At 42.7% G+C, this 20,876-nt stretch overlaps 1 protein-coding gene across 16 annotated transcripts in view; it reads right to left on the bottom strand.

Annotated features, from left to right (window-relative positions):
* Nucleotides 1-20,876, bottom strand: part of PROM1 (prominin 1) — a 158,494-nt gene that overhangs the window by 35,690 nt on the left and 101,928 nt on the right. For all 16 annotated transcript variants that reach the window (XR_012787800.1, XR_012787784.1, XR_012787790.1 and 13 more), the window contains 4 exons: nt 8,063-8,186; nt 4,577-4,680; nt 4,141-4,225; nt 976-1,122 (listed from right to left, as the gene is read on the bottom strand). Coding sequence is in view for 5 of the 16 variants with exons in the window: in XM_075569043.1 (XP_075425158.1) it covers nt 976-1,122; nt 4,141-4,225; nt 4,577-4,680; nt 8,063-8,186 (460 nt within the window). In the remaining 11 variants the exon portion in view is untranslated. The remainder of the gene's footprint in view (nt 1-975; nt 1,123-4,140; nt 4,226-4,576; nt 4,681-8,062; nt 8,187-20,876) is intronic.

Below are 20,876 nucleotides of genomic sequence, written 5' to 3'. Positions count from 1 at the left end.
CCATTCGGGAAGTGGGGGAAAGGTGAGTAGTGCTCTTTAACCTTTAGAGTGCCGGGGGAGTGGTGCCACTGGACACACCCCCTACAAATCGAGCAGGTGCCTATAAAGTGCCTGGTACTGTACGTGGCAGGGCCCATGCTGTACATGGCAGGGTACTGTACGTGGCAGGGCCCATACGGTACGTGGCAGAGCCCATGCTGTACGTGGCTAGGTACTGCTGTACATAGCAGGGTACTGTACGTAGCAGGGCCCATACTGTACGTGGCAGGGCCCATGCTGTACGTGGCTGGGTACTGCTGTACATGGCAGGGTCCATACCGTACATGGCAGGGCCCATGCTGTACGTGGCTAGGTACTGCTGTACATGGCAGGGTACTGTACGTGGCAGGGCCCATACTGTACGTGGCAGGGTACGGCTGTATATGGCAGGGTACTGTACGTGGCAGGGCCCATGCTGTACGTGGCTAGGTACTGCTGTACATGGCAGAGTACTGTAACGTGGCAGGGCCCATACTGTACGTGGCAGGGCCCATACTGTATGTGGCAGGGTACTGCTGTATATGGCAGGGTACTGTACGTGGCAGGGCCCATGCTGTACGTGGCAGGGCCCCTGCTGTACCAGGTACGTCATAAGAGCACTTTAAAGGTTAATATTTTTATGAGCGTCTTGACAGATGGTCTGGAAGGAAGTGTGCACTTTAATGCAGATAACCCGAATGCCGGGAATCACTAAGGGCTGATGCCGGGTAACTCATTCGTCTCTATGGACACAGACCAGGTCCTGATATGAGCGATCACTAACCTGACGATGCATGTGGGAGAGCGCAAATCCTCTATTACAAGACTATTTCATTGTACTTTCTGTCAATGATTGTAACAAGGGGCCTTGGAAAGAAACTTCTGCTTTAGCATAAACACATTGTTTTACTTCTATAGACTTCATCACGATTTAGTACTGGTAGCAAACCGCCTTACCTCTGATAGGAAAGCATCAAAGTCTATGCCATCGATCCCTATGGCACTGAAATCCTCTAGATTTTGTTTTCCTTTCTCATCCAGCAAAACAATATCGCTTAGGTTTATATTCACCATTTCAATTTTATCTGATATGTCCTCAATATACTAAAAGTAAAGACACACAGAAAAGTTTATCACCCTATTCACAAGCGAAGATTTATCATCAGTGAGAACTTTTAAGCACAGTTTACAACCCACATGTGAGGCTTATAGAAAAAAAATGGCACAATTATTATATTGGATACTATATGACTGAAACATGTCAATATGTATTTTTATATTTTTGTTTTCCCAAGTAGAATTAGAGTTCCTCATTACATAGGCGTAGAGATGGACAAATTTTTTATTCTAATTTGAATCAGACGCAGATTTTTACGGTTCCTTTCAGTCTCAAAAAGGCAAATCTGCCATTTTTCCCCATCACTCAAAATAGGAGCGACGGATTAAAAATTCATGGTCGGATTGTTAAAAACCTGCACTCAAGATTAAATGAGAGGTATGCTGGGAGATATGCTAATGCCTATGCAAAGTATATTTAAATGAGTATCATTCCACACTTCCTAAAAGGATTTCCATACCAACTATATAGAGTTGATAGGCCTAAGGCACCTAGTGCCTGGAATGGTGAACTGGTGTCAGACCCAACAGGACAAGAACCCACAAGCACTGCTTTTCTAGGCAGCAGCTCTAGCAGTACAAGCTAAACCAGCTAAAGGCTAGCAGTGCACCACTGTAACCGTCTACTAGCAAACCTCCAAGGGATATCAATGTTTTTCATTGCAACCTTCAAAGGACTTCAAGCACAAAGTAATACGTACTGAGGGTGCTGAGGCCAGGTGAGAAAACAAAAAACACACACGTTTTCTGACACACACAAGTAAAAACAAGGTGAAGATATTGCAGATGCAGAGAGAAAGTACTATAAGAATGTGAGCTTGTGATTTGAGTTAGTAACTCTAATCTTATAAAGGATAAAGACAGTGGGCCATATTTACTTAGCAATGTTCTGCCATAAGACACCTTGGAATACATTTCAGCCTATTCAAATAAATGACCTGCAAGGTGTCTAACCGCGCTAGAAGGTGTCTCATGGCAGAACACGGCTTATTAGATATACTTCTCTAACCCCAAAGAGGGTAAACTGCTTTGTAGAGGTATGAGCACTCAATGAGAAGTAGGGCTCAAAAGTATACTGTGACAGTGGTGCTAGCTAATCAGCTGGTTAAGCTCACATTGCTAGAGCTGGTGTCCTGAATAACAGAAATTGTGTGGGCTCAGCTTCTGATCCTGTTGTGTCTAACACCATACAGTATTCCTCAAAAGATGCCTTCGACTTGACACTGTATGGTGTGGAAAGCAAGTGAAATGACTTCCTGCACTCTGTAGCATTTTATTTATTTTAACATAAACTATGTCAGCCGCTCTGGCAGATGGCACAGTAAATATCCACCTTTGTGCATATCCGTCATGTAGCACCAAAATGAGTGCATATACAGTACTTGTAGTAGCTCCGTTCCACTAGCTTCCTTTAAAAGCAGACCACTTCCACTTCCTGGTTGATAGTTTAATGTTCCTTGTGGATACCAGAATATTCCCCAGGGCTGCTTAAAACTCTAAATAAAAAATAAAAAAATAAAAAAAGAGAACAGACAAGCACAGCTTGTATAAGAATTGTGTATTGTTAAACTAATAAAAAGTAATAACGCTCACTCACATGTGAGAAAACACCGGCGGGAGTAGAGTAGGGCAGGCACAAGGGATCCTAGAGTATGGAGGTGATCTCGCTGGTAGTCGCAGCGGATATCCGCGCGGCAATTCCTCCGGTATCGGCGTCCTGCATCGAGTCTCGGAAGTGACGTGTTGCGCTGTCGCGAGTCTCGGAGGTGACTAGTTGCGCTCTCGTGCGTCTTTGCCTCCGTCCTCTTTTTTGGCGCCAACCTTCAAATGGTAATACTGCCGCTCTACTCTTACTCCTTCTCCTTGGTTTTATGTGAAGCATGCTCCGTCTGTAAGGAACTGTGACCTCCACCATTCTGCCTCTCCTGCCCTGACCCCGGAACTGGACCCCACTATTCTACTGATTCAGGATTTAGATCCAAGGTGTGCCGCCCTCCAGGGGAACGCTGGACACTGGACCCATTTACTCAGGCCCTTACGAACGGAGCACACTTCACATAAAACCAAGGAGAAGGAGTAAGAGTAGAGAGTGGCAGTATTACCATTTGAAGGTTGGCGCCAAAAAAAAGAGGACGGAGGCAAAGACGCACGAGAGCGCAACTCGTCACCTCCGGGACTCGCAAGAGCGCAACACGTCACTTCCAGGACTCGGTGCAGGACGCTGATACCGGAGGAACTGCCGTGCAGACATCAGTTGGGACTACCGGTGAGATCGCCTCCATACTCCAGGATCCCTTGTGCCCGCCCTACTCCACGCCCGCCGGTGTTTTCTCACATGTGACTTTTTATTAGTTTAACAATACACAATTCTTATACAAGCTGTGCTTGTCTGTTTTATTCTTTTTTAGCATTTTCAAGTTATTCCCCCTCCAAGGGAACGCTGGACACTGGACCCATTTACCCAGGCCCTTACGGACGGAGCACGCTTCACGTAAGTATATTATTATCCCATAGATCAGATTATTTGAGCACAGTTACTTTGTACATGATTCTGCTTAAAACTCTGTAAAGCGTCATAGATTGAGAATAAATCTCAAGCATTAGGGTAATGTTTGATGTTGCAGGAGTGACTTCGAGGGATGGAGAATCAATACCAAAGAAGGAGCAGAGGAGCTGTAAAGACAATTCCAAACGGAGCCTCCTTGTAGCTTACATCGATTTGTGCTCCCACATCATTTCTCATCCCCTTTTAACACACAATTAAAGCCCCCATTTTCTGTTCCTCTCCTCCTTACTTAATTCTGCACCACATCTCCCTGATTTTCCATAACACTAATCAAAAGGAGAGGGATTAGTGGCAGCAATGCCAACTGTTGAAAACTGCAGTCGATGTACATTTCAGCTCAGACTTCTCCCATATTCCCACCCTCCTGCCTCCAACCACGGTCATCTTGAAATTACCATTTGAATTGGGCTTACAATGTAAACTAGTGTTTTATTACTTACCATACTAATGTTCAGAAACTCATTAAGATTCAAAAGATGATCAATCTGAAGTGCAGTAAAAATACCCTTGTTGTCTTTGCAGTCACTACAAAAGTAAAGATACACAGAATATAAATCTGAATGTCAGGAATTCATAAACAATACCCATAGTGATGTAGGAACCTGTATCTATGAAAGTATGTGTGAACTAGTATTAAGAAGTTGCCTTGTGGCCAAGTACAAAACTCTTTTTGATACCAAGAACCAGCTACAGTATATGTTCTCTCTGCATATTACCTTCCTGTTCCAGAAACTACACAGTTTGAGAGAGAGGCCCTGCACAATGTGCGGTATACAGGTACTAAAACACAATAGGAACACACATTATTACAAAAACAGATATGTGCCTGCAGTAGAACATGCAGTTCAGCTATGTCTGTATATGTTCATACTGTACCTGTAAACTTTTTCAAAAGTGAGGTTCACATTGGCATTTTGAAATAGGACTCCAGAAAGGTAATTTTTCCACTTGGCATTTATTAGGTACGGAGTATCCAAAACCTAGAAAACAAGCAGAAGATTTTACAACGTTTTACTGTGCAAGTCATAAGAAGCGGATACCGTGATAAACCGCAACTGTAAGGGCTTTGTATTTAAGTTTGCAAAAGAGAATGGTTTTTCAAGAGCAAAACATCTTTGAATAAGTTCATCCCCCTCCCAAAACAACCCACATCTTTGAGGACATTTTGACCCACTCGCATAAATGATTGTGTTAGTAGCGTTAGTAAAGCTGTTTGTGCATGGGTTAAAGGAGATAAGTGGCTATATTAGCAGTATAGGCATGCATGTTAATCTGTCTTCGTGCACTGTATATTCATCGCTTCTCGCTTTCATCTCACACCAATATCACAGAACCTGTGATGAGAGAGATGACAGGAGATGTATAGATTTAGCAGCGATAATCAGGTACATGGGCAGAAAGGAACGGTCACTATATTTAGCGTGTTACAGCCTTTAGGCAGTTGTCGAAGCTGAAACTGCTCTCCTCTAGTGCACATCTGATAACACAAGAAATAAGGCAAAAATGAAACAAGGCTGTTACCATTAGCCAGGTGGGAACGCTGCCTATTAGGTCTAAAATATTTTCTTTTCTACCAGTTACATTTACCTTACTCGTCCTAATTATAAATTACAGTCGTAGTTTATATATAGGAGAAATATTGATGTGAATGATGGCGATCACGGTGAATTTTCTAAAAACGTAACTCTGATAACTTACCTATTTTCCATCAATAATGGTAAAACCAGCATTAACAACTGCACTAGGACTGAATATTTTCACTTCAATTAAATTGCAATATAATTTTATTGGAGCAGGAATTCACTTTAAACTGTGAAATGTAATCAAAGGCTTTCAGTCCAATTATATTCTACTGTATACCCCTATCTCACACAGATTAGAACATTTTAGCATGAGTCTTGTAAATAGGTGATCTGAATGTGTAATAGCATGCTTGAGCCATTACTTCCATATTTTCATACTATAAGATACAGCAAACCATTTAGCTGAACAAGAATCGTGCACGAGCACAGCACAAAGCTATATATGTTATTCCAAATAATGTCTACTCTAAATTTATAAAAACATATACTATTTATTTTTGTTAAAGGAAAACTGTACATTCCAACTTGACTGTTTGTGCCTGAAGCTTTCTGTGGATTGGTATTTCTCAGATCCAATGCTGTCAAACAGGCTAAGGCATGATAACAAAGTATGCACCATAGCAGGAGCCAAACGATAAGCAAATGGGATTTCACCCAAGGGTCATATTTAGTGTGGATTGTACCAGAACTTCTGTTGTTCCTTTATGTTTCCCTTTACTGTAAGTACAGTATGAGACGTCAAAAGCTTCTACAATGCTAGAAAAGCATAGGTTTGTTTTCAAAGACCTTGGAGAGAGTGTCAACATGTCTATAGTTGTGGACCGGCCTGTTTTTTCAGAGGACTGGTTTGTTGCAGGTGCACAAGTACCTTTTATAACAGGGGTGGTCAACTCCAGTCCTCAAGGGTCAACAGGTCAGGTTTTCAGAATATCCCTGCTTCAGCACAGGTGGCTCAGTCAAAGCCACTAATTGAGCCACTTGTGCTGAAGAAAGGATATCCTGAAAACCTAGTCTGTTGGTGGCCCTTGAGGACTGGAGTTGCCCACCCCTGTTATAAAAAGTACTTTTGCACCTGCAACAAACCAGTTCTCTGAAAAAACAGGCCGTGGCCCCTGAGGATTGGCGTGGCTGACCCCCTGTTTTATACTGTTGTTCCATTTCCCAACAGAGAATGAGAGAGACTGAAAGCTTTAAGAATGTGTCGGAGTCCTAGCGTGAAAAGTCTTCAGGTAATAATACTGAGACGTTTTCAAAGATTCACATAACATCATCATAGTGGCACAGAAGGTTCCTGAGCAATGTATTACATGCCTCTTCAACGTAAGGGGGTTACCGTTTTTTGTTTCTCTAAGAGAAACACTAAACATACATGTTATTATTTTGTATATTTTGGTGTGCTCATATTTGCTGAAACCCCCCCTCCCCCCCAAGACTTCAAGGAGGTTATTATGAAAACACACAATTCAGAATATAGAAAATGGTCATTAACCCCTTGAGGGCCAAGAGGCTACCTAGGTCATCTCACATAGGTAACCTCATTAGCACTCGAGGTGGTGAGGACAAATACCTGATAAAGTGAGGCCCTACATGATTTTCAGCATCAATGACCCCCTGAAACTAATTCAATAAAAACTGAATACCAATATAATCCCATTAATGTATAAAAACAAATTCCAGACTCCCGTTGTCGGCCCCCCTCCCCACCAAAAAAATCCAGGGCCCGATGGCTTACAGCAATCCAGAGCCACCAATGCCGCACGAAGACCCATCCTCAGGGTTGATTGGAGCCCATCTTCCCGATTGTAGAATAATTCTCATGTGAAAGGTCTTTAATCATTAAACTATTTCTTCTTTATCTTCTAACTATTTTTGGGGCAACCTACTTCATCCTTACTCCTCCGTCGAGTGAAATGTTTTGCAATATGCTAGGATGCGAACTATTCTTACCGATAACGTCAGAAATTGGAAGGGACATTTTTTCCCCTATGTCTAACGTCATTGTGAAGATCAGTTGGGAAGTGGTAAACGAACCAATTTGATTGCTGATTTACAACATGGCCGTCTACCATGTGTTATGCAAAGGCGTGGCTCTGTGTAAGAGTTTAACTCATCTTGCCTATGTATATAGTGTCCATTATATAAATAGGCAAGATAGACCCAATGGTATACGTCAAACATTTGTGATCGTTTTTGCCAGTAGCCTCATACCGCCAGGTATTGGAGTTTAATAGCATATAATTTGGTGTTAAATACTAATTTGAGTGATCTTTTGCATATGCCCAAACTATCCCCAAAATAATGCTGCAGTTATAAGCTCCTTATCACTGTTTTACTGGTGGAGATAAAGAAAATTGGCATTGAATACCAATAACGCAATTTTTTTCAATTTGATCAACCTCCAGTTAATCTAGGCCCACGGCCGTACAAAAAAGGATGCAATAAAAATTCTTACCATAAAATTGACACGTAAAACCACACTCATCCCACTTTAAATGGCAGGTCTTGTATTGCACACGTGTTTGACCAGTCTATTAAGGCAGTTCTTCCTCCATTAAAGAGGTTAGGAGGGCTTTTTGCAGGTGCAGTAGTGTTAGGACTTGCAAGAGAGGGGATACCGGGGCGTGGTTTGCAATCTTAAAATGCTTTGACCAAAGAACTTAACTAAGTGACCGCCACTTATGAAAAGAAAAACAGATGAATATTTCACTTTTACATTTGTCATGGTGGATGGAACACTGGGGGGGGGGGTTGTCTTTTTTTTTTGCACTTTATAACTCACCTTAAACAAGGACTTGTCTTGAAAGGGTTCACAAACAAGCTTCTCTATATTTCCGCCAGCCAGGAAGGTAGAGACCACAATAATCATGAGTACCCAGGAGAAGAGGAAGCTAAATCCAACACCTCTGTAAAAACATAATGTATTGCTTTGTGTAAATTACATGTAGTCTACAATTTAAGAAACAAAAAGTCATAAAGTCTTTGATTGGAAGAGTCTATTTGCCCTTTTTAAATGTAAGATACATGTGGACTGTGACTGACCATGTAAGTGACTTGCATAAAAAAAGCCCAATTGGGCTGGACCATGTGAATGGATCCATATACGAAATCATCGTCTAGAGTCGATCTTTGTACACGATATGTGATATATTATATGGGCTGCTGTAGAGATGTCCTTCAAAAGTGTGATTCTGTACCAAATAATGTAACTTTCATTGAGTAATTCCTCTGTATTTGTAGGAAAGAGATGTCCCATTTCATTTGTGGTTTTGTTTTTGCTACTATTTGTATATACTTCATCTTAACCGTGTAAATTGAAATTAGAATGAGTATTATAAAATATGAAGTATTATTAAAAGATAATTGGATAAATATCTAGACAAATGTCAACTCCCTGTATTAACAGAGGAGAAAAACACGGTCCTCAAAGCTGAGATTACAAAAGAGGAACTGGAAAAGGCGGTCAAATTACTAAAAATAACTAAGTCTCCTGGCCCTGACGGTTTCACAAATGTCTATTACAAGAGATTCTTGCCCACACTATCCACGCATCTTTTAAAAACATTCAACCACTTTATGGAAGGGAACCAAATTCCCCCCTCAATGTCTCTAGCCAACCTAGCTATCATACACAAGGACGGCAGAGACCCGATGCAATGTGGAAGCTATCGTCCAATCTCCCTCCTCAACAGTGATCTCAAATTATACAGTAAAATACTTGCAAACAGATTGAACCCCATCTTACCGAGACTAATTAATATTGACCAAGTAGGATTTGTCGCGGGCAGGCAAGCCTCAGACAACACTCGGAAGATAATCAACATTATTGACCATGTACACCTTACAGGGACCAAAGCACTACTGTTAAGCTTAGATGCAGAGAAGGCGTTCGATAGAATAAACTGGCAATTTTTGGACCATACTATGCGAAAATTTGGCTTCAAAGACGCATACTTAGAAGGGGTCCGTAGACTCTACCAAAACCCGTCAGCTACAGTAAAATTACTCGGGGGCAATAACCAGAGATTCGAGATTACTAATGGAACTCGACAGGGATGCCCCCTATCTCCTCTCCTCTTTGCACTTACCATAGAGCCACTGGCATCGGCAATACGACTCAACATAGACATCCAAGGAATAGAAATTGGCCATAGGCAGCACAAAATATCCCTATTCGCAGACGATGTCATCTTAACTCTCTCCAAACCCCAAATGTCCCTACCCAACCTCCAAAAAGAACTCCGAGATTTTGGAAAAATCTCAGGATATAAGATTAATAATGATAAATCGGAAGCCCTGAATCTAAGCCTGCCAGAGCCGGAGATGAAACTCCTCAAACTAAACTTTAACTATCGATGGAGCTCCTCCTGTATCAAATATTTGGGAGTCAAGATATCGAGGACCTACCAATCATTATATCAACATAACTATCGGCCCTGTTCCAAAAAATCAAACAAGATCTAAATAAATGGGGGGGGGGGGGATACCAGATATCTTGGATCGGGAGAATGATCTCAGTTAAAATGAACATACTTCCTAGATTGCTATATTACTTTCAGACTCTACCGATCCACATCCTTGGCTCGGAATTGAAAAACATCCAAAAGCTAATCTTCCAATTCATTTGGCAAGGGAAGAAACCCAGAGTCCCCAGAACAGTTCTTTTGGCAGCTAGGAGGAGGGGAGGAATGGGAGTCCCAGACATCACAAGATACTACCTAGCCGCACAACTGCGACAGGTAGTTGTCTGGAACGCTAACCCAAATCAAAACTGCTGGCTAGAGATAGAAACGCATTATGCCGGGACGCCCTCACTGCCAGCCTGCCTTTGGTCCCTGAGTAGGGAAGACATGCAGAATAGCAAACTCAAATTAGGCCCTATGAGACACACATGGGAGACCTGGTCGAAATGCAAATACAAATTTAAGCTCACAACACCTCAATCCCAACTTACACCAATTCACGAAAATCCGAAATTCCCACCTGGATGTGAGCCCAGACAATTCGATCAATTCAAAACAAAAGATATCAAAGTGGTTGCCGACCTCCTGAGCTTCGGGGAGTTCCTGAGTTATCATAGACTACAAACTAAATATAAAATGGTAGGATTAAACGTTTTCAAATACCTACAAATTCAGCACTTTATTCAAACATTATCCCCAACGTTGGAATTTCCCCCTCTCACTGGATTCGAACGGCTCTGCAGAGAGACAGGCCACCAGAGAGGTCTTATAACGCAAATTTGTGCAGAACTGGAGAAGGCACCCGGAGCCCCCACGCACGATTATATGCTGCATTGGGCAGCAGAATTGGATACAGTTATAGACCCAGAGGATTGGGAAAGTATTTGGGGAAATGCTTCAGGAACCTCCATATGTACCACAATCAAAGAAAATATATATAAAATACTGTTTCGCAGTAGAATAAATCAAATCTACCCCCAGGCTACCGATTTATGCTGGAGAGGCTGCGGTCAAAAGGGGGACATGGCCCACATCTGGTGGTCATGCCCGGAAATTCAAAGATACTGGGAAACCATTCAAAAACTGATTGAAGAGGTCACGGACCTCAAAATACCCATTGACCCGCTGACCTATCTGTTGGCCAGGCCCTTAGATACGCTGGACCGACCAACAGGCAAATTAGTCTCCTTCATTCTCACTGCGGCTAGATGTGCGGTGGCAGCTGCCTGGAGGAAGGTGTCTCCCCCCTCCAAGCAAACAGTGATAAAAAGAGTGCAAGAGGTGATGGATATGGAGAGATTATCCGCCTTTTTAAAAAGATCTACCACCTCTTTTAATAACATTTGGGACCCCTGGATAACTCAAATGGCGCTCCTGCTCCGAAACCCCCCATAGAAATAGAGGGACACAACAAATTGGACTAAGGCCCTAAAAGGGGAAGCCACAGAGAAGGGTAGCAATGCCCCCTCCCCCTCCTTCTCCCCCCTTCCCTCCCACACTCTCTCACTTTCTCTCTCCTTCTAACCCCGTTTCTGTTTCTATACTCACGTCACCCTGACAGCCCCCAAAGGGCCAGGGGGGGCGTTGAGTGTATCTCCTTACCCCCCTCCCCCAGTTGAAAAGTAAAAACCTGGATTAGGCTGTTAAATTAAAAGTACCTGTAATGTTGTGAAATATTGTAACTGCCTAATAAAAAATTTGAAACAAAAAAAAAGATAATTGGATAAACACTACACAGTAGCGTCTAGGACAATTAGCCACGGCCGGTTCACCACCAGGATATTTGGCCCCCAGGACAGTTCGCCATTGGAGGTCATTGTTACCTTAACCCCTCACCCTAAAAACCCCAACCCCTTACCCCAAAAATCTTATTCCCCAATACTAAAAACCAAAACACCTACCTCAGGGCCAAAACTGTCCCTCAGCGGCTGAATTTCCACAGCAAACCCGCCACAGCTAATTGTCCCTTTCCGACACAGAACCCCTTCCTACAGGACCTTAAAATCTGTGCAGAGTGTTGGGAGATATATACAAAACAGATGGGGGACTTGGCCTGGCCAAGAAAATAAACATATTTAGATAGTGGGCTATTATCATTTTCTGAATGCACGTGGAGATGAGGAAAGAGGAACCTTGCCGAACTCTGAAGGAAGAGAGAGTTCCAGAGCAGAGGTGAGGGGGAAAAAATGAATTCAGGTACAAAAAAGTGGTCAAGACAATTACATAAAAGCAGGAAAGATAACAGGAGGTGGACTTCGGCAGACAGAGAGCAGAGCTATATTATAGTATATAAGGAGGGTCAGAGGAGTATACAGCTTTGAAGTAGAGGAAGAGAACCATACTAAAACAGGCCACCAATCTTTTTTTTAAATGATACATCAGCATGTAAAAATATTGTACCTCTAAATAAGTGGATCTGTTACAAAAAAAAAATATCTAAAATAAATGGAGTAAGATCTCCTGATCTTTTTATCAGAAGTTGGAAAGTCGCTATCTTTCATTTGCGATGTGGTTTCTGTTTCTGCACAAACCGTCCATTCCCATCCTACTTTCTCACCTGATTTTACATGCAGCTGTGAGAAATAGGACACATGGGTCCTATTGCAGAAAATGCTAGGGACATGTATTCATAATTAATACCTCACCCTTCCAGTGACTGCTTTGCAAGAGTTAAGAAAATCATTTTTTTTTTTAAATGTATTTTAGATGTCTTTTCTGCAGAGCTTTAACAGCCGTTTTAAAAAGGGCACAACCTACGTTTAGAAACTTTATGGGAAGTGGGAATAGAGGAGAAAAGTTGAAACAGAAGTACAAGACGTGTTCAATAAAAGCGATAAGATCAGTGCAAATTTGCCCAGTAAAGGAGGAGTACTGGAATCTAAAGTTCTCGCCATATTTAATACCGGTAAGAATTATACAGATATAGCTAGGGTTATTGATCCTGCTGATACATTATGGATATGCTGTGATATTCTGCACCATCATGCCCATTACATTCTAAGGAAACTATGCGAAATTCTGCAATTCCAATAAGTTAAATAAAGCTACAGTAGCTACATCTGGATATGCGTGGAGGACAGCTCCAGTGATCAGATCTACCAGACTGGGCTTTAATAAACTCCTATCAATTTAATATATTAATTAAGCTTGTCCAGTTTTTGTATAACAGTCTTTTGGAAACTACATGAAAGACTGAACGGTATGTGGTGTGTGTGTGTGGTGTGTGGTGTAGACCTACTCTTAGTCTCAAAACAAGCAGAGCCAGTAAACCAACCTCACACTGAAGAGACCCACAAGGTCGAAACAGTCTGTCTGAGGAACCCCCTTTTCCACCATTTGTTGTTGTGGGGTGGGAGATGCTGCACCTAGGGAACGCTCCGATAACGGAGGTTCCACACAAGAGGGAGCCGCCATGTTTAGGTTGGCGCCGGCGCAGAACTGGCCTGGCAGAAGGTTGCACATGCGCAGACAAGGGGAGCAAAACCCGCGAAGGAGGAGAGCTCGGATAGGAGGGGAGTTAGGGAACTACGGGTCCCAGCAGCCCCGCGGTACCCCGTGACGCGCGAGGGCCAATCAGGTACGAGGAAGGGAGAAAAAGGAAGTGATGGGGCGCATGTTGGTACAGAGATAGCTGTAGGAGGAAGGAGAAGAAGCTCCAGTCTAGGGAGGCCGTCCGCCCCTAACTAGGCCGCATGCCCCAGGCCCAGTTAGGCCCTGAGTCCCAGTAATGTGAAGCTGAGCTAGGGACTGGCCATAGACAGGTTCCGGATTCCCTTACTGTTTACACGATCGCTACCAGGACAGTTCTAAGTCCGCGGGAGGTCTGGGATCAGGCCCCGCTACCAAGTCGCAGCGTGTCTGGGTGGGATCGCCCCGGACACCTACGGGTGACGTCATCTACGCCCACACTAATCCTTTGTTAAGATAGTTGCAGAACCGGGTACTGGAGTGCGGGGCAGGTAAACTTCAAGTGCACCAATGGTACCATCATTCACTCAGGACACGTGGCTCCGCAGTCACATACATATACATTCACTGACTCACTTGAGGGTGGGGGACTTATTCCAAAAGTGAACTGGACACGGGGTGGGATCACCCGGTGAAGGGAGAGGGAGAGGGAGCGTTCGGCAGGACGCTGAGAGTAGTGTCTCCTCTAGGGAGGGACACCTGTTGATAAAGCGTATGGTTGCTAAAAGTAAAGTATATTGGTTAAGGTATACTGCTGTGTGTGTGTATTAATGTACATAAGTACCTGCGAAGACCCACTTCCCCTCGGGCGGAAGCTGTCGCAGGTGGAGGCGCTGCACCAAGTTATAAGTATTGTGCGCACCCCAGGCTCTCCGTGGCAGAGGCTCAGGTCCTGTGAGCCTACAGGTTATACAGCATATGGTAGTGGTCTGTGTTCGCTAGGAACCAGGGCTACACACACATTATATATATATATACACAATACACACACACACACACACACACACACATATATATATATATATACACCCTGCTGGGGTGTTTTAGAGATCATTTGGAGAGTGAACAGCACAAGGAGCAGACCTCTGCATCAATCCCCAGTTCCAGCAGATGGTAGAGAAGTGTGGCGAGGAGTAAGCGGCGGCGATTAGCTCCACCCAGCGAGTGACGTCATTTCGGACGGAACATCTCGCGAGGGTTGGCCTGCAGAGACGCCCGGCCTGAGAGTGATCGGAGGAGGCGCCGGCGGCCATTACAGAAGCACCACGCGCCTAGGAACAGCTGAAACCGGACTGCATCTCTTGCTACCACTGTCTGAACACTCTGGATTGCTGTAAGTAGGATTCCGGTTTTACACACCGGATCCTAGACCTGCTCCCCAGTTCACTGCCATTTTTTAGTAATTGTTCTAATAAATCTCTGTTTTATTGTCAGCCTTTCTGTCAGTGTTGTTAGTTGTGTATGTCTTGTCTTTGTGAGTTACATGTTCTTTATATGCAGTGTCACGCTATGATTTCTCTCTTTATCTTCCCTGCATTATATACCACGATTGCTGTTGTGGAGTCTGCGGTCTAGCAACCGGATCACCGTCACTGGACACTGCAGTACATCATTGGACTTATTTTTCGGTTTTGGACAATTGAGGCGCCGGTCTGTATTGTTATCTCTGTGTTTTCCACTAACTGTGTTTGGGTTAGTCTTTTTACCTGGCAGCTGTCCTATATTTAGTCACATAACACACTGTGTTTTTATTGTATAATTATTTTGATTTTTAGATACATTTGTTAGCGCTATTTACACCATCCTTTTTTCCTAGCCACAGTCAAGAGAACAACAATCATATATATAACGCAGTGTAATATAGGGCTGGAAAGGTTAATTAAGTGCAATACTGTACCAATAAAATTGATATAAGGGCAGGGCGGACAGAATGATTGGTAAAATGCTATAGATATATAACCTAACTAAGATAAACAACAAAAGAGCACCAAACACTACATACACAGAACAAAACAACAAACATAATGAAGAAAGGGGAATAAATAGGATGAGGATTGGGATGGGTAAGGGAATGAACACAAGGGAATGGTGTGCCAAAAGGATAATAGAAATAAACCAAGCAGATAACGGCAGAGACTTCAAGCAGCTCATCTCGGGGGAACCCAACTCCTTCAACAATCTATAAAACAAAAATAGAACGCGTGGGCTCCATAGCATAAATCTGTCAAATAGGTTTATTAGTGAACAATATAAGAATGCAACTCACAAAGGTCGCTTGAACTTGCGCATAGAAGAAACTGTAGCCAGGATCGTAGGTAGAGGTAAAAACCACTGTTTGTGTGCTGGTACCGGGACCTCATGGGACTGGTGGTGACGTAGCATCACTTCCAGGTGCACGTCGAGGTTCCCCCAGAAACTGGTGCTCGAGTTATTGTGGTCCCACACTCTTAGCTCACAGTTTGGATGAATACCGGGTCCTCGTGGAACTGTTAGTGACGCAGTTCCTCTTTAGAGTGCGCGTCAAGGTCCCCCCAGGAAACTGGTACTGCAATTACCACGGTCCCACAACACTCTTAGTTTACAGCATCAACAGATACCTGGCAAACAGACCTCCAGCAGAAAGAGACCCTAAGCATTTTGTCACGTGAAGGTACTGTGGCTTCATCATGGGGGAATTATGCAGGACCCCAGTAGTCCTTTATAGTCCAAAGTCAATTAACCAAATATTAACCCCTAGTGGGTTGGCGATCTAAAATTGGGTTGCTTATAAAACATGACCCACAATAAATATGGGGATACAAAACAATGTACAAAAAACAAAAGCACATGAGTAAAACTTGGAGAAGCGTGGATATGAATACCAGTGGACATAAAATGCATATGTGTATATAAATAGAAGAAAAATGAAAATAATAATAAAAATAAATGAATGAAAAATATAAAAAATGAAAAGTTTTAGTAAAAAAGTAATTTGATAATCATTTTAAAAGAAATACAAATATGCCATATAAATAGATAATAAAAGAGAAGGACTCTGATAAGGTTTCTAATGGTCATCATAAATATGAAAAAGTATGTCTGATAGTTATGAATATTCACAGGAACGAGATGAAACACTTGTCCATAGATGAATATACTTATGAGGGACAAATAGCACCCAAATTACATTTTATACACTATACATAGATAATTATGTGATAATCCAACATTATGTGTGTGGATATTGGGTGCACCCTAAAGACAACAATGCATATCAAAAGTCCAAATTCAATGGGAACAATAAAAGGCCTATTGTTTTCACCGGTTAGCAAACCAAATGTTTTTTTTATCTCTTCATAGACCTAAAATCAATTCATTAGGAAAATTACACTAAGGAGACAATTTACGCTTAGAGACCTTCGAGGACTTATAGATTCCACTTTTAATACTCCGGAAGAGGCCTGTATACTGAACAGGCATATACCTCCCTTCTGATGGAATCAGATCCTTTCCAATCATTACAATCTACTGGAAATTTGAGCACTGCAACTAGTGAGGATCCATGTATGACAATTAGATTCTCCTTTGGAGTCACAGTCTTTATCTATCCCTCACTGTTGGGTACAGCTGTAGACATACCAACTCAATTGGTTAATTGCAGTGTAGGTTCTCCTATGGATTCTCTGTACTCAGTGCATCCCTCCTTACCAGCATCCATGCCCACTTTAGATATTAAACATTCACCCTTTTCACCCAAATCCCTGTTTTTTCCCTACCAATTGAAAGGTAGTTTTGTTGACACCTTCTATACCTTGGTTTTACAAGATCTAGAGAAATTATGTTCCAGACCAAATAAAGGTAGATCTAATCATTCTAGTGCAGTATTGGGGGCTCTAAAAGAATTCAGAGATCTTGTTCAGATTGTCATACGTCAAGCTGAGAAGGGGGTGGTATAGTCATTCAGGCTAGGGTGGTCTATGTGCAGGAAGCACTAAGATTACATCATGATGTTGTATCTTACAAAAGTACTCAGCGATGATCCCAAGCCTTCTTTCATAAACATCTTATAGAGGCTAAAGACTTGGACACTGTTACTACTGTCGCGGCCGAGTTTATTCTAACATTTACCCGGTCTCGGCCGCGACAGATACCGGGCGGGCGCCGAGGTGTCCCGTGCGTGCGCCGGAGCCTCGGAGGATCAGTCCTCCGATCGAGGCACCCCCCTCCCCTCTCGGGGTCCACCGGGTCCCCCGGAGCCCCCCACCGCCATCCCCCACTTCGGGGAGCCCTGGGCACGCACGCCGTGCGCGCACGCTGCCGATGAAGCGTGACCGCGCGGCACGCCGAGGGAATTCAATAACAAAGCCGGGAAACCTCACGGCTTGTGGCTCTAGCCGCATGAGAATAAAGTGTGTCGCCACTGTACATCTGAGTTTAAATTTCTGTACATAGAGCACTCTATGGATCATGTGTTCTACCACCTCCTTAAGGTGCATAAAAACCTCACCAATCCACCAGGGTGGCCTATTGTGTCTGGGGTGGAGTCGATGACATCTAGCATGTCTCAGTATATGGATCATCTTCTACAACCTTATGTCATCAAGATCAGATCATATCTGAGTGACACGCTGCACGTCATCGACTCTACCCCCGACCTTCAGTGGAAGAGTTCCTATCTGTGGGCTACCTGTGATGCATCTTCACTCTACACTTGCATTGAGCATCACAGGGGCCTAAATGCAGATAGGTACTTATTGGAGCAAGACTTTTCTCTATACCCACACAGAGAGAGTCCTTCCTCTCCAGTATATTATTTATTTTACAACAATCATTTTTTATTTGAAAATGAATTTTATTTGCAGATCTGTGTAACGGCCATGGGTACCAGGCTTGCCCCAGTTATGCTAACCTCTACATGGGGTTGTGGGAGGACCTCCATGTGTGGGCCAATGCTGGACTGGGGGCGGGCCTGGTTTCCTATGGCCGTTTCATCGATGATATCATTTTAATATGGGATGGAGAGGATAAAGATCTGTTTGCGATTTTGTCTGGATTTGACAACAATGATATGGGATTAAAATTTACTTTTGTTATAGATCCTGTGAAAATTAATTTTCTCAATCTTGAATTATCTACCTGTCCGGGTGATCCTATTATTCATATGAAAACACATTTTAAGGAGGTGGCGGTAAATAGTTTTTTACACGCCCCTAGTAATCACCATCAGATATGGTTGGACAATATCCCGAGAAGTCAGTTCTTCAGGATCAAGAGGAACTGTACGTCACAAGAAGATTTTGTTAAACAGTGTCAGATCTTAGTGGACAAATTTGTGGCTAAAGGTTACAGTAGGGACCAGGTTCAGAAGGCTTTTGAAGAGGTCAGATCTGTCAATAGGGCTGATCCATTGACGATATCTAAAAACAAACGTGTGACGAAAAATCAGTTGGGTTTTATTGAAGAAAACGTCCCCCATTTTATCCCTAGGTATAACCAGGCAGCATCCTCTATCAGATGTGTTCTGAAGAAACATTGGGGTATTCTTTTGAGTGACCCAATGTTGGGGCCTACACTTTCCCCTATGGTACCTGTTACATATAGACAGGCTACAAATATTAAGAACATGCTACTGTAGCACCAGAGGACTATAGAGAATATAGGCGAATGTGAATTAAGGAGCCCTCCCTATGGTAATTTTACTTGTGGTAGAGGACGGTGCTGGCTGTAAGCAACTTATATCCAAGGATTTATTTTCCTCATTCGCGAATCGCTCTACACATAAGGTATGGGGCACTATAAACTGTTTGTCAACATACATTATTTACATGATCTCTTGCTCCTGCAGTCCACAATATGTGGGCACTTGGCACTAGATTTTTGGAGCATAGACGCAATATGATCCATGGAAATCAGGCACACAGTTTATCGCGACATTATTCCATTAAACACAGTAGGGATCCAGTATCCTTAACCATTATAGGGTTAGAACACATCTCTCCCTCTATATTAGGAGGGGATAGATTCAAGAAGTTATGCCTTAGGGCAGTGATTCCCAATCTTTTTTGTTTGGAGGAACCCTTGAAGTATTTTGAAAAATCTCAGGGAACCCTTATCTGACTTACACATATTAGGTTCGACAGGGGTCAGTCACATTTCACACCTCACGAGCCACCTCTATTTCCCACCCTCCCACCTCATGTATTTATCCCGTGTCTCACTCCCTCTTTTACTCACTCGCTCACTTTTACTCACTCACTCCCGCCCCCGTCTCCTCTCACTTGCCCCTACCGTCCGCAAATTACCCCACTCTCACTCAATCCACCCTACAAAATAGATACCAAAAAACCCCACCCCCGGGGGGAGGGGGCTTTGGTCCATAGGAGGAACCCCTGAGACTGCTCCCTGGGTCCCACGGTTGGGAATCACTGTCTTAGGGAGACCTATTGGATCTATACTCTGGGTACCTTGTCTCCAGGGGGGTTTAATGAGTGCTTAGATACTAGTACGCTCATTTAGAAATATTGGTCCTATGTTTTTCTGCCAGTCCGGTTGTTCAGCTGCTAGAAGTTAGATGTCAGTCCCAACCTTTTGGTTGTTCTTTTATTTTCCCATTGACTTTAGACTTTTGATATGCTTTGTTCTCTTTAGGGTGCACCCAAAATCTACACACATACTGTTAGATTATTATCACATAATTATCTATGTATACATTGGTATAGTGTATAAAATGTAATTTGGGTGCTATTTGTCCCTCATAAGTACTATATATTCTTCTATGTTCAAGTGTTTAATCTCCTACCTGTGCATATTAATGACTATAGGATATACTTTTTCATATTTATGACCATTAGAAACCTTATCAGAGTCCTTCTCTTATCTTTTTATATGGCATATTTGTATTTCTTTTAGATTTTTATCAAATACTTTTGCACCAATTTCTGGGGGAACCTCGATGCGCACCAGGAAGTGAAACTACGTCACCACCAGTTCCACGAGGACCCGGTACCAGCACACAAACAGTGGTTTTTACCTCTACCTACTATCCTGGCTACAGATTCTTCTATGCGCAAGTTCAAGCGACCTTTGTGAGTTGCATTCTTATATTGTTCACTAATAAACCTATTTGACAGATTTATGCTATGGAGTTGGCGCTTTCTATTTTTCTTTTATATATATCTTAAAATCAATGTTGATTTTGAGATCGACATGCATGAAGATTTTTTTTTTCTATTCTATTTTACCTGATATAGGTCCTAAAAATACTCAATAGTACCCATTTTACAAAAGCCTAGAGCTCTTTTATTTGAGAGGGTTTGTGCTATGCTCCCTTGAGTGCATGTATACAATAATAATTGTAAAAACGTTCTCCTATAGCACTGAAAGTGTACTGTATGCAGCGCTATATATAGAATTCTGCAGACACAAGGAGTCCCTGCCTTGTAGATCTTCCTATCGAAGTGTTGGTGTCTGAGGCACAGGGAGCATAAAGTGACTTGGCCAAGGCCAGGCCAGCCAACACTGGGATCCCAAACCAGGTTCACTAGATTCATTACCAATGAGCTACTTCTTCAGCCCTTAAATATAAATGAAAACTGGGTAAAGCAAAAAAAATAACCAGATTCAATACTGCTACTTTTAAAGAACTTTTGCAATGGATTTTTATATATATACATTTAGATATAGCTT

This window comes from Ascaphus truei, chromosome 1 (genome assembly GCF_040206685.1).
Source record: "Ascaphus truei isolate aAscTru1 chromosome 1, aAscTru1.hap1, whole genome shotgun sequence".
Classification (NCBI taxonomy): domain Eukaryota; kingdom Metazoa; phylum Chordata; class Amphibia; order Anura; family Ascaphidae; genus Ascaphus; species Ascaphus truei.
Note: the sequence above shows the minus strand (reverse complement) of the source record. Positions and strands in the feature narration are given on the sequence as shown.